Consider the following 15,195-nt stretch of genomic DNA (forward strand, 5'->3'; position numbering starts at 1 on the left):
ACTCTGCCATGCCAGTTATGGTTGAGAGCGGGCTTCCCGAAGTCATTTTCGTTTCGTATAGAAATGGCCGACAACGCACTTTGTTAAGACTGTGGTATCGAGGAGACCTTGCAGCACATCTGCGACTGTCCTCGCTGCGCTGTGCAGAGACAGTCACTTGCGATCGCTCTAGTTCGCCTGGACGACAAGCCGATGCCGCTGGCAACAATACTAGAATTTTTATCCTACGAAGTCATCGAGGATAAAGGCAACGATAGCGTTGCTAAAATTTTATGGACAGCAGATTTGCACGAGCAGCTGCAGACTGATAGTGACGCTGTATACCACAAAAGACTGATGGACTGTGACGTTGTGTCTGTGTACTCTCCCTCTCTCTCTCGCTTTCTTTACTCTTCTAACTTTTAAACTGCCCCACCGCTTTGTGTAGGGTAGCACACCGGTTATTCTAAACTGGTTAACATTCATGTCTTTCCTCTCTTTCCTGTTTTCCTTCCTTACTCTGCAGTAGTGATGCAGAACTATCGATGGTACTATCGATAGTATCGATAGCTGAGTCACTATCGAACTATCGATGGTAAAAGATACTATCGATAGTGCTATCGACAGTAAGTACTATCGATAGTTTAAAATCAACAGCGCGAACTCATTGCAGAAAAAAATAACATCATCTCCCACTAAAGGGAACCATGTGGGGATGCGAAGCAGTGCATGGGTCGACTTAAAGTTCCGTTCATCACGGGCACCTTGCCCGATGTTAACGCGTCCTTGCAAGTGGAGCACACCATGAAATCACTGTTGTTGCTGTTATTAGGGGCGAAGCTCCTTAAGGCGGCACCCGTTCGTCCCTCGTAGTCGTCGTCATCGTAGTAGTCCGTAACAAGTCTTACGCTTTGACCTCCAAGGTGGTGCCGGTGGGAGATTTCTCCTGTGCGTTGTTGAACAATAAAAAATTCGCAGCGTGCGCGTTAACTAAAAGCCGAATTCTTCTGTCTCTCATTCCCCATTAGCAGCCATTGGCATGTTCCAGTAGGAAACGTTAGCAGAAGTAGAAGTGTAAGTGCTAGCTAAAAGCCGACTTCTTCTGTCTCTCATTCCCATTAGCAGCCATTGTTTACCTCCAAGGTAGTGCCTGGTGAGATTTCTCCTGTGCGTGAATTAACAATAAAAATTTTGTTCAAAACGCCGTTGATTGATGAAATAAACCAACGAAAGACGCCAGATGTTTTGTAAAAGCAGAACGAAAGAACGCCAGATGTTTTTCTTAAAGTGTAGTAGTAGTAGTTGTATGTAGCCACCTCGCCCGATCGTCAACCGGCGAGGTGGACCGGCAACGGCGCGAGGACCCTGCCGTACGAGAGTTAAATCACACTAAAAGACATACTTTGCGGGCGATACACTCTAGTGAGCTTTCAACTTTTCGTCTTAATGTACATGATAAAGAAATTATTTCTACGAAAAACTCAAGGCACACCTTGAGCAATATATTTGGTTTTGGGACGCTAAATGGAACCATGAGGCGATGCGAAGCCGGAGCACTTGCACGATCGCGTTCCGTTGGCTTTCGTTGGGCATGCTACCGACCTCGCGTCGTGGAACGCGCGTCCTGTCTTCCCTCTAGCCTTGCCTTTAATTCGCACAGGGCGAGCGGGGAATGCGGTCGCTCTTGGCGCTCTTTCGCTCGGGAGCGGACTTCTTCCTTGCATTTCACCGATCACAAGTGATAATGAAGGGACCACGTAAACCAACAGTACAATAAAAGTTTGATGTTTAATATATACACGATGTTTCACACTCTTTATATTATGTACTGGGCGCATTTCACGGAAGAGTTTCACGGTTTACAGATGATTCCCTCCGTAGCTTCGCCCCACTCATCATCATTCATCCCGTGGATATGCTGTGATTTTTTGTTACTCCTCCCGAACTCTTGTTTAAGTACGCCACGCGGGTTCATCGCAGAATCTCGTTCCCCGACGCCACCACATGATTGCTGAGAGAGTGTAAGGGGGAGAGGCCACAGCGTCTTATATAGCCCCTTACACAGGCCCAAACGCGCTAGCGCGTGTCAGCACACATGGTTTTGTCTGCGTTACGCCAAGCCATGACAGCATACGGCAGCCCGGGCCCCTAAAGTGCTCTGCACGTATCATCGTCAAGGCGGCCGAAGAACAAGAGCAGGAAGACTTCTCCTTGGCGCAAGCGCGCGCTAAGATGGCTATGCTAGGTGGTAGAAAGCGGACGGTCGCCAATGGAACTACGGACCTACGGACACAGCCCCGAGCAAAAGCTGCTTCGCATCTAATAAATTTGGCTCCCCGCGCGCGTGGTACATAGTGGAGCCAGAGGAGCAGGTTGTAGCGGAAAGGAAGCCGTTACATGGAGTAGAAGTATACGGCTTGAGTTTTGTATTGCATTTGATGATTTCAAAATAAAAAAGTTATCAAGAACTAAATTTGTTAATTGTAAGATGTAACTGGTCGCTTTTAAATAATAATTTATTGATGGACATATGCCGCCATTTTCACTGCGCAAATAATTTCTCTCCATAAAAATTTCCTCATAAATTATAAGCGAAGCTGATAGTAGGCTATCGCGAATATTTTGGCAATTTGGCCAGCCAGCAACACCATTGTTATTCGCACCACTATGGATAGTTTGTCACGTGGTTGTGACAGTGAAGAATTCTGCAGCAAGACTGGGAAATACGAAGCTCTTTTCTTGGTCGAACCTGTGCCCAGAAAATCAAAACTCAGAATACAAGCGATACACGCTGCGCACTGATTGCGACAAGAAAAGTCACCGGCCGTCGAGTAATCTGATAACCGGTGGAACGCGTCGTCTTTTATACATCAGTCATCAAACCTCTCCAGCGTTATCGCTGGTGCTCGCGTAAGCTCTCGAATAAAATTCAATATTCGCGTCCGGCGCGTAATCTTAAAATGTCAAACAATCTCGAAGCTTCTCAAACATTGCGGCGCGGTCTGCGTCAGACACAGCTAACAGTCTGTGGATGAAACCCGAATACATCAAAACAAAGCAATAAACGCACGTGGCAGTGATATTGCTAGTAATATTACCGATGGTACTACCGATTCGACTATCGATAGTTTATCGATAGTAGTACTATCGATAGCTTGTTTACACTATCGATAGTTTCAAAGAAACTATCGATACTATCGATAGTCTATTTACCGATAGTTCTGCATCACTACTCTGCAGGCGTACACCAGAACAGCTTAGCGTTCCTACAAAATATGATGCCCGCATTATTAGGAATCGGTTGTACGCTTTCAAACTGCATGTGTCTCGGCGTTGATGTTTAATATGTGGGCCATCGAATAGCAACACATTACAATTGAATCATATTTCTACTGTGTAATGTTAAGATGAAAGCGAAAGAATTGACAACGGGTAATGCAACGTCGAGTACTAAGCCGCGATATGCCACTAGGCTGCCACTGTATAATGCGAAATATATTTAATTCTCTTTTTCCAGGTTACACTGTGGTTTGGTGTGCTGGTCTGGAGCTTCCTGCTATCTTATCTAGCATTCCTCGCTTGCGAGGGACCGACAACGAAGCTGAATAGCCTCATATTTGGCAGAATCATCGGAGGAGGAGGTGCTCGAAAAGAGAAGCAAGCGGTACAGTCCACTCCATGCGTTGATAGTCAACAATGAAGACTGGACGTTTAATACGAAGCTCAAACGCACCCATGTAAACGCGAAGAGTATCATGTCCATCAACTTTCTGCTGCAGTGCCGCAGATTTTTTCTTGCAGAGGCATTCTCCTGGGGGAAACGAAACTGCCGAAACAAATCTTGATAAGCGTTCACTGGCATTATTAACATGTTGCGCTTTACGGTTTCATTAGCATTCAGTTAGGCTGTCTCAGTCCTCTTAGCGTTATATCCGAGCCTAAGAGGCGATCCATGGGGGGGGGGGGGGGGGTTGTGGTAAGGGGGGCACTAGGCCCCCCACTGAGAAATGTTAGGGGAGCGAAGCGCCCCCACTTTTGAGAATCGTCGTTGTCGGCTGCAGACCGGGAAACTGACAAGTGAGCAACAGCTTTACTTGAACGCAGCAATAACGAAATTATGTAATAAAATCTGTCCTACGATTCTACTGTGACGACTGTACTCCGCGTGTCATGAGTCGACCACGCACTGTAGGCTCTCTGCGGTGCTAGCTGCCTATTCCACGCTTTGGCGTCTAGTGCTCGACCATTGCAGAGGAGGCTATCGCTCAGCTGGGGCTCTATAACAATACAGCAATCTGTTATGATTTTATTTTGTTCTGCATAGCCTGAAATTTAGGTAACTGACGACGTGAATACGGGAGGGAACCAGAAAACGTTTATAGCCCGATCAAACGCTCTTCTTTATCACGAAATTTAATTTCTTTCTTTGAAAAGGAATAGCACCGCCACTGCTCCATATCCAAGCTGCTGTGAGTTGATGAGTGTGCAGAAGTATCCAGTACTATTTTATTTGTGCCTAGCCAGGAAAGCTAAATAAGATTCCCACTTTAGTCTCCGATTAGCCTGCTTCACCTTGCCTGTCATATGGTAGCCTGCAATAGTCGCAGCGGCTTGTAATATAGGGCAGTAGGCTCGAGCACGTTCAGAAGCCCAGTTTTCAATTAGGTTGGGCTCGTAACTTGGTCTACCTCAACAGGGCGATGATCAGCGTCCACGGTTTTCTGGACTCAGAAGGCTGCGCGCCTGCAAAGGATTGTGTCTGCTCCTAATATTGTTTATGTCTCTCTCTACCTCTTTGTCAGCAACGATGAGTTCACAGGTAGTTGTATACGCGCAGAAGCAGATCAACATTGTTATACTACAATTGAAAGTACCTATTATACACATATGAATGCATCTCGCCCCTTGCTATAAGTAGCCGCTGCCAATGTGATTGGCGGCAGGCTTCTTTAATTACGTTCAGAAAGACACTGTCTGGCTATTCCGAAAAAAAAATATTAGCTGCTGTTCAGCACGGTAATGCGCTGCTTATTGTGCAGACTTCATTTTAACGCCGCGAGTTTTCGCAGACTTGTGACGTCGCTTATCAAGGAGGCGATTTTATGGCAGACCGAAAATTTTTCACGAATAGCAAAGATCCAGTTACCGACAATACGACAATCACCGATGAATAACAGGTGAAATGTCGGTGTACTTTTTAAAGTTCACGGTAATGTTTCCAAAGTGTTATTAAACACTGCTGCGTTGCGAGGTATAGGGCGGCCCAGCCTGCAAGATCTGTTTGTGCAGGTTGTTCGTTGATTTAAAACAAACAACTTTGAAAAGCGAATCATCTAATCATCTCTAAAGATATACAAAATCACGTCAAATTCACAGAAAACGTCATTGATTACGTCGACGTAATAAATTAAATCTAAGAGGACAGACTTTTAGGCTAGTTGGTTTATATATATATATATATATATATATATATATATATATATATATATATATATATATATATATATATATATATATATATATATATATATATATATATATATATATATATATATATATATATATATATATATATATATATATATATATATTATATATATATATATATATATATATACGGCGGACGCAGTGGGCTACGCCAGCCCCCCAATCGCAAACGAGTTCATACGCGGCTGTCCATGGTGGATCACGAGAAGTAGTAAGCAAGAGCCTGCAAGCGCGTGCGTTCCTTGGCTTAAAAGAACATGGTTGACCCCTCCGTCATAGGAATCGGCACAACACAAAAGCAAAACGTGCCTTTACAGAAGATGTTGAATGTTTACTGTACATTGATACATGAAAGCTTGCAATGTGTAATGGTGTTTCGCAGCTATAGCACACTCTAACGTGGATGCACCCACGCTGATGCTCGGTGGCACATCTCCATCCCTACGACTAACGTCCATGATCAATGAATAAACAAACATTTATGGTAGCTCTAGTAAATAGTGAGAGCATAATCAAAGAAAGTGGTGCAACAGCCAGAAGAGCGTCGCTGATTGGACGCAGAACTTGGGCTGAGGTCGCCATCCCGTCTCATGCTAAATTGCCTATTAGGCAGTTTTAGAATAGCGTACGCAATGCTTTGTGTTAGCCTTATTCGCCACTGCGCATGCGTCGTACGCTATGTTTACTGGGCACAATTAAGTGACGGAAATAGCGGGCGACCGCAACGACCGCTATCTTTCTGTAACTGCCTATTTTGACACCACGGCGGGACAAGACGGAAAGGCAACGCGCGTCGAGTCGGCCCTTTAGCCCGGCCGTGATTTTTTTCAAGGCGAGCGTAAACAGGGTACGCGGTGTTACAGCCAGGCGAGGCAGGCGCGCGTCGCAGAGCTATTTTTAATATGCATGCATGCTATGAGCGAGGCCGAGGTTTGGGCTAAGGTTAACCCCTCGCGGTGTGTTAAGGCTTTGACAAAACTGCACTTCTCCTATTGGAAACGCGCCGAATGGGACGGACGCGTAGCAACGACGCCTTGCAGGAGCTTATCGTAGAGGCACGATCATGATGCATTACTTCACTTTACCGCTCCCAGACGGCGACACCACCCCGCCGACAAAGAGCACTGTGAGAGGAAAAAGTTAGATATAAAAGATGCGTTTGCAAAACCTGCAGAGTGTGTGAACGTGGCGCACTGGATAGAGTACCTGGCATTTGTTGTCGCAAACCGAGAGGGCGCGGGCTCAATTCCAGTTGATTGAACATTCTTCTGTTTTCCTTTGCCATCTGATCATGGGCATTTTTGACGTAATTTCCGTGACGGAAGTACGTCACTCAAGTCAAGGTATAGCCCGGCATAAAATACTTTCGTGTTAAAAAACGAACCTCCTGTTGGTTTTCTTTGTAACTCATCATGTGCCCAGCGCACACTGGCTGCCCACCACCCTAAGCTCACGCGCTGGCAATCCAGGTACTAGAGATTCCTACATACGCTAACCCATATAACAATATACATATTATCAGCAAACTACGTCCATCTCAATACACTGACTACTAACTTTGGTGCAGCGACACGCCACCCCTTATTCAAATCAATTGGCGCGCAGACACAAACGAGCACAAACCAGCAGAGGGGAATTCACCCTTCATCATACGCAGCGAATCTGAAAGATCGTGAGGGGTGCGACTCGCACAGCACGACCGTGTAAGTCAACATGCAACCTTGAACCAGGCCAAGTGAGCAGCGCGAACAAGGGGAATCCTGGAATAGTGGCTTCACTCGTGGGAAGCTCAGTTCGCTCTATGATTAAGATGTTTATTCCTCCTCCTCGATAAAATAGGAATGCAATTCAGCCCATTTGCACACATGCGCACACGTACATAATAAAAACAGTCGCACGTTCTCAGTGCCAACTGTCGATTGATTTTTCTGATACCCGCATTCATGGTGCATACGAGGCTTGCGCGATCAAAATCATGACAGTTGCTTTATTAAATAAAGGTTGGGAGGTGACCCTAAAACTTGACTTTACATGGTAGATTGAGTTTCGCGCGGTGCGGAAGCGTATTTTAGCGGCCACGTTTGATGAAGCGCGTGGTTGAGATTTGCTCTGCATTGTGCCGCAGTGACCCTATCTGCTCACAAGAAAAAAAAATACGGCAGATCCCACGCACTGTGGGAATCGATGTAATGCGAAGCAGCCGGCAAAGAGCTGCTACATGGCCTTGTTCGTTTTTGAGCCAAATGAAGTCATTCATGCCATGGCATCTAGTTCACTATATATCGTATGTTTGTCATACATGCATGCATGTCCAATCCGTATATACGATGCTAATGAAACCTGTATTCTGGAATATACGATGCATGACCTGTCATTTATGTTAATCACGCACTCGTGTCATGCCACACCAATTTTGGCGGATATCCAGTTAACAAAACAGCCGGAAGCGCACTATAAGCGTGGCATGTAAATCATGTCGTACATGACATGCGTGTCATGGTTTTCATGTTGCCACCTCTCATTTACGTTCGTCCTACAGCCGCGTCGCGCAGTACCATTTTTGGTGTATATCAAGTGAGCGAAACAGCAGCGATTGGACAATGAGCGTGGCATGTAAATCATGCCGTAAATTATACGCATATCATGATTTTCAAGTTACGACCTGTCATTTATGTTTGCCATACACACACAACACACGCAACGTTGCACGATACCAATTTTGGTGTATATCAAGCGAGATAAACGGCCGCGAGTACGCCATGAGCGTGTCATGTAAATCATGTCATACATGGCTTGCATTTCGTGATTTTCATGCTACCACAACCTATTTACGATCGTCATGCTGTCGTGTCGCGCAATACCTATTTTGGTGTATATCACGCCAGCGAAACGGCAGCAATCGGACAATGACCGTTGCATGTTAATCATGCCGCAAATTAAATGCATATCATGATTTTCAAGTTACCACCACTGATTTACGTTCATCATACAGTATCATCGCACAAAACCACTTTTTGATGCATATCAAGCGAGCCGAATAGCCGTGAGGGCACCACGAGCGTGGCATGTAAATCATGTCGTACATGATTTGCATGTCATGATTTTCCCGTTATCACCACTGATTCACGTTCATCACACGGTATCGTCAAGCAATACCAATTTTAGTGTATATCAAACGAGCCAAACGGCCGCGAGGGCACCATGAGCGTGGCACGTCATTCATGTCGTACATGACTTGCATGTCATGATTTTCCCGTTACCACCACTGATTTACGTTCACCACACAGTATCGTCGCGCAATACCAATTTTGGTGTATATCAAGCGAGCGAAACGGCAGCAATCAGACAATGAGCATGGCATGTAAATCATGTCGTTCTTGACTTGCATGTCATGATTTTCCCGTTACCACGACTGATTTACTTTCGTCACACAGTATCGTCGCACAATACCAATTTTCGTGTATATCAAGCGAGCCAAATGGCCGCGAGGGCACCATGAGGGTGGCATGTAAATCATGTCGTACATGACTTGCATGCCGTGATTTTCGTGTTACCATGTGTCAGTTATGTTTTTCACACGTAAATGTCTCGTCTTACCAGTTTTGGTATGTATCCATTCATTTAAACGGCCGCGAGCGGCCCGGGACCATGTAATGTAAATCATGCTGTACATGACATGCGTGTACGATTTGCACTTTAGGACTTGTCATTATGTTTGTCATACACTCTTGTCACGCCATACCTATTACGGTATATATCAAATTAACGAGACGGCCACAAGAGCCCCAAGACCGTGGCATGTAATTCATGCTGTTCATGACATGCATGTCATGATTTTTATGTTATGACCTGTCATTTATGTTCGTAATACGGTCATGTTGTGTCGTGCCAATTTTGTTATACATCCCATTAACGAAACGGCCAGGAGAACACAAAGTCGTAGGTGGATAGATAGATAGATAGATAGATAGATAGATAGATAGATAGATAGATAGATAGATAGATAGATAGATAGATAGATAGATAGATAGATAGATAGATAGATAGATAGATAGATAGATAGATAGATTTCGCTAAGAAATGTTTCGCATTTAAAATAGCTCAGCTCTGTGTGTATTCGTCAGCTTACCGGTTTCAAAATAGCGCAGCTTGCACTAAGTCGTGCAAGGCTGGGTCGCAGCAGAGCTGGTTGGCGCCTAGCTGGTCCTGGCTTGGCTAGGCTTTTACCCTTTCACCTCGTTCTTTCCCTCCTTCCCACATCTTGCTGTACTCTACTATTCGTGGCTATTAGGCGCCGCCTGTTCCGGATTCTCTTGTTAAGCATTTGTACAGAGTGCTTGTACGGTGGCTGAGGGGGTGCCGGTTCATGATGATAATAATTTTCGAGCAACAAGGCAAACCTCGAGCATAACAGCTGTGCTGTAGAAGCGTCTGTTCTTTCAACGAACTCTTTCAAATACTTTCCATTATTTTACTTACAGTTATTTAGACTTGACCTGATGAACGCGGATGATCTGATATCCTACGTATAAAATATAACTCTTGGAATAAAAGCCATCGATTTCGTACCAGTTTCATTGTATACCAGGCACCTAGCGCGCTCTTTTATTGTATGTCGTGGAGCAAAGTATCGAGCACTTTCGTGTAGAAAAACCAGCATAAATTAAGTTTGATGTCAGCGCTTTTTGTTTAAGCCCTTTCTTGTTAGGCCTAAGAAATATACATATATAGAGAAAAGTGCAGCGTTCCAGAGTAAAGATTTCGTTACTTCGATTGCTGCGCTGTCACCAGTCGAAGCCACACTGGCCCACTGCACATGCGAGTGTCAGTGGCATCTCTATCGGTGGTGGTGATGATGCTGCCACAGGAGGGGTTAGCCTGGCAGACCTGACCAGCAATTGCTTCGCCTGGGCGACTCTTTACATGTAGTACGTCTCGCCATACATCACTTAAATCTGTCTCTCGTAGAAAACGTAAAAGTACGGTCCTTCGGATTACTTCTGCGTAAATAGTGTTCTCGCATGCCAGATACGGTACCGTCGGGTGCATTTGACAACGCAGAGGAAAGAATCTTACTTTTCTCTGTTTCACTTTATTGTAAGAGCGGACGAAGTTATTGGATCGTGTTCCTAGGTGGTTACCGTTTCAATCCTCGAAGCCGTGCGATCTGACAACCTGCTTCGCCCTGTTCACCAGTAGTAGCTGGTCATCATTGTTGAGTTTGGTGAGTTCAGTCACAACTTTCCGGTGCGAAGGGGGAACTAGGAGGGATGCTGGTGTTTCGTTAGCTATCCCATATTAGGTGGTACAACGTGCTTGGCTTGTGTCAGGATCTGCAGTTGTACACATCAAAGGGACCCTGGAACACTCTTGGAGCACGGTCAGAAAACGCCGCCTGGAATTCACAATTAATTCTCAAAATCAGCTAGAAATTGCTCCCTCTTCTTTTGACACATGATGCCATAAACCCAATGTCCACGACCACTGGCTGACTCGACCATCGTCCAAGCGAGAAACAAAGAGATGGAAAAAAATACAGAAAGACAGAGGAAGTGAGAAATAGAGAGAGAGAAAGAAAGAGAAAAAAGATAAAGAATTAGAGAGAGACAGAAAGGGACAGAAAAAAAATAGATAGTGAGAGAAATGGAAAAAACACACAGACAAAACAGACACAAAGAAAGAGCAGGAGAGAAAGAAAGAGAGGAAGGAAAAAAATAAAGGCGAACAGGGATGGCCGCCCCGCTCCGCGGTTGGTTCCAGCTTTGCGCCACTAGTGGAAGCTGCGGAAACTTTTTTTATCATGCAGTTGCTTCTGTTTAATCAGTGACAAACACTCTCAGATAAACAGTTATTTGAATTGAGTTGGATCTCTCACTACTTCAAAGAATCTGTCTGTCCTATATATATATATATATATATATATATATATATATATATATATATATATATATATATATATATATATATATATATATATATATATCAATTTATTTACAAGCTTTTATGCATCCATGGGCCGCACAACGGGCCCGCGGCGTGGTGGAGAGACTGAGCCTATTTGTCCCGACGTCACAGCAGCCTGCTACGTGTTAGTTCACGCCCCGAATGACCTATATGAATTCTTCCATTCCATTCTATTTTTGCCGATCTTCCAAGTGAGCGTGAGCCAGTGGCGTACGTCATCATCATCATCATGGCCATTATTGTACGTGCTTCAAGCGCTGCTCCTGTCCGTTAGACATATGTACCAACCAGCCCAATTCAAGCACTCCTCTACACTTTGGTTTAAATGCGAAGCACCTAATTGCCGACCAAGGGCACTTTGACCGTTTCTATCTAGCCATGAAACACTTTTTCTCGGCCCCGTGTAGCACAAACCCGCATTCCACGGGCCGTGGAATCCAAGTGTGCGCCGCACATGAATGAAAGTCTATGTCCACCCAGCAACGGCGACAACACTTTGGAAATAATCGCACGACAGCCATAGGTGTGCCCAGGGTTCCCCTTCGGGGGGGGGGGGGGGGGCGCAAAGGTTCATTGCGGCGCCCTTCCACCCTCCCTATTAAGTCAATGTATGGGGCAGACTCTGTGCCCCCATCTTTTTAAGTGACTAGGTTACCCCCCCCCCCCCGCCTCTGCGCACGCCTATGACGACAGCGTTAAGAAGCCCTTGTCACAAAAAATCTGGACAGACGCAGACAACAATAAGCATGCAGGAAAATTTGCGCTAAACTAGAAAAGGACAACACAAGGAAGGAACACTTCACCAGAATAGTATGAACAACAGAATAGTTCAACAATAGTATAAACCAACTAGCCCCTCAAGACGTCCTGAACAATAAGCATCTTTCCCTTCAGAATCAAACCCTGGTATTCTGCGTGGCAGTGAAGTATCCTACCGCAAAGCCACACCATTGCTTGAAGCTGCTTCGCAGAAAGACCATATACAAGGGTCCTGTCGCGGCAGCGTTGGCTGTGGTTGCAGTGTTGGCTAACCACTTTGATAACAATGTAATAAACATTGCACATGCACCTCTATGACTAAGCGACTTACAGTCAAGCGCTGTTCGACCCCTGAGGAATACGCCAACTATCGCTACTTATAATATGCACCGCATGTAACGGTCGCCTGCATTTCGTTTTGATAAAACTGACTCATGTACCTTAACGGCAGTACTGAACTTACATCGATCCATGAGCTACCTTATAGACGCCTGTGAAGTCGAAGTGCCTCGTAAGCCATCGATACGCCCACATCTGCCCAATTTACTCAACGACGTAGATCGTAACTCGTAACGCTTGGCTCAACACAACAACAACAACAACAAAAAAGAATGCGGCATAGGCAACAGTTCAAGATTCGCTGACTGCTTCGCATGAAATCGATTACCACAATACGTGGGATCTACCGGAACTGTTTTCCCGTTCGCTGTTGCACAATCAAGTTTATGAAAGTAACCGCAGTTCAACGCTTGTGCTTGTCTTCTGCTTCACTGAACCCTGTTTGCCGTGCTCTTTACTTTCCTCGGAGATGTACCAAATTACCGAACGAGCTAGCTGCGTTTTGTCCAAGTTACAGAATTGCATGCCCGTTCAAGAGCTTCTTCTAACACAAAGCCAGTCACGTGTGATGGTACAAGGCTCGGGCTTTAGAAAGTGGCGAAAGGCGGGCTAGTTGGTACATAACTTAAAACTTGAGAAACAGCGCAAAGACTACTCTTTCGTCTTTCGTCTACCACTCATTCTTAGTTTCGTCAATAAAAATTTCAGTTGGCAGTCAGCGCCCGTCCGTGTGTCAATTTCCTTCGTCCTGTCTTTGCGCTGTTTCTCAAGTCTTTAGAAACCCGCGCAATGTTCTCAAAAGGCCTCCTCTGCACCGTAGGCTCACGTTGGCTCTGAACAGCTTGAAATTTACGGAATCCGGAATACTAGCAAAGGCACGGGCCAACGGACCTAGTAGCACCGACAAGCAGTCAAGGTACTTTCCAACGTCCCCCGCATTACCACGCTTGCTTTAGCTGATACCGGATGATTATCTTTGTGAGTGTTCGTTGTGCTCTGCGCCAGTGAGCCTAGAGCCAACAGCGAGAGCGACACGTTGATGTCTACGTTGTTCATCTTAATGAGCGCTACCAGACCGAATACCTGGCAGGCGGTAATTGTAGCAGAATCAGAGTTTTTATCGGCCGCAGAGCGGCGTTTTGCCGATTGACCGAATGCACTGCAGAAAGCGAAGGCTCGTGGCTTGTGTCCTCCGAGCAACTTCTATACGTGCGTAGCATTTTTGTTGCGGCAGACTGCATAACAAATGTATCCGGCCGTGACGCACAGCTTGAGGGACATGTGGTGCGACACCGCATATTTTAAGGCGAGTTTCGTCGCGGCTGCGGAGCTACCGTTTTCTCCCTCTCTTTCTGTCCTTGTTTTTGCCACGCAGCGTACTTCTAGTAGCAGTGCTGTGCATTCCGCATTGAACGATTACTCAAAGTCATGTGCCTGGGTTGGTGAATTTGGAAATCGTCCAACATAGGAGCACATTTCGCACGCGTATCCGCAGGAAACGCGGTTCGTCGAGCCGCGGACGCCCAGTTCTGCATAAAATGAGAAAAATTGCAACACAGGAATAATTTCACCCGCATACAACGCTCACCCATGTCATCGCACGCAGGAAACGCTGGTTGCGCTTTTGGCCCGCTCGTCACTTTGCTGCCATAGACATGGAGGGAAAAAAAGTAATGATGGTGTAATAGCGTCTAAAAGCCAACCTCCTCTGACGCCGCTACCACGTCGTGTTCGTGTCAAAGTTCGCATCATGCTCCTGCATCGATTTTTTTTTCATGGTGGGCTCATAAAAAAAAAATAACACGAGCGCGCGCGCCTAGCGTCTACAAGCCAACCTCTTCCAATGCCGCTCCTCCCTCGTGCTCCATGCTTCACTCAAATTTCCCAGCATGCTCCTGTTTCGTTTTTTTTTTATGACTGGGCTTCCCGATTGTCACGTGACGCTCCCTCCTAGCTTTTGTCTTCCTCTATGGACATGGGGATCATATTAATTATTTTTAAGTGGCGACTGAGTAAAGTAATCTGTCAGTCCATCCGTCACTCCATAACACGGGACACAATGCGTTTCGTAAGGAAAAAAGTCCGGCATATACCACGCACTGTGGGAGTCGATGTAATGCGAATATTTTCTACGTGAACCTTGAAACGAGCTTCTCGGGCACACGAGTTTGCTCCGAGCTCGCATTACGGCGGTCATGACAGGAAGACAGTGCGGAGCACGCGATAGCAGCGTTGATAAAAACGGCTACAAGAACGAGAATGGCGTCACAAACGCATGTGCGGCATTTGCAGCGGTTTTCAAAGGAACACCGCGTGCGAACGCGTCAGCGCCGCCACTCAGTCAACATTTTGACAGTGCAGCGACGTCAGCGCGATTGTAGCGCTATCTTTTTGCCAACTGATCATCGCGCCTCCCACGGGCGTGTTCGTGGGCGTTTGTCCTCTTTCAAAAAATTCTTTCGTTCCACCTGCAGCATGGAAATTTCCACTCTCGAAGGCAACAAGGGCGCACGAGCAGCACACCGGTGCAGCTCGTTTCGCTTCTATGGAATATTACAGATAGATAGACGGACAGGTTACTGCTATACTTACATTACACGTCTGAAGATTTTTCTGTAGCAGCGAATCGGTAGAAACAATGCCTCCACAAACAAGTAAACAGTAAAC

At 45.8% G+C, this 15,195-nt stretch overlaps 1 protein-coding gene across 1 annotated transcript in view; it reads left to right on the top strand.

Moving 5' to 3' along the window:
* LOC119388824 (nose resistant to fluoxetine protein 6-like) overlaps positions 1–3,932 on the top strand; it is an 8,201-nt gene extending 4,269 nt beyond the window's left edge. Inside the window, exon 8 of the mRNA XM_037656217.2 lies at positions 3,497–3,932. Coding sequence (XP_037512145.2) covers positions 3,497–3,679 — 183 coding nt within the window. The 3' untranslated portion in view covers positions 3,680–3,932. The remainder of the gene's footprint in view (positions 1–3,496) is intronic.
* The last annotated feature ends 11,263 nt before the right edge of the window (positions 3,933–15,195 follow it).

The sequence above is a fragment of the Rhipicephalus sanguineus genome, chromosome 4 (assembly GCF_013339695.2).
Source record: "Rhipicephalus sanguineus isolate Rsan-2018 chromosome 4, BIME_Rsan_1.4, whole genome shotgun sequence".
Classification (NCBI taxonomy): Eukaryota; Metazoa; Arthropoda; class Arachnida; order Ixodida; family Ixodidae; genus Rhipicephalus; species Rhipicephalus sanguineus.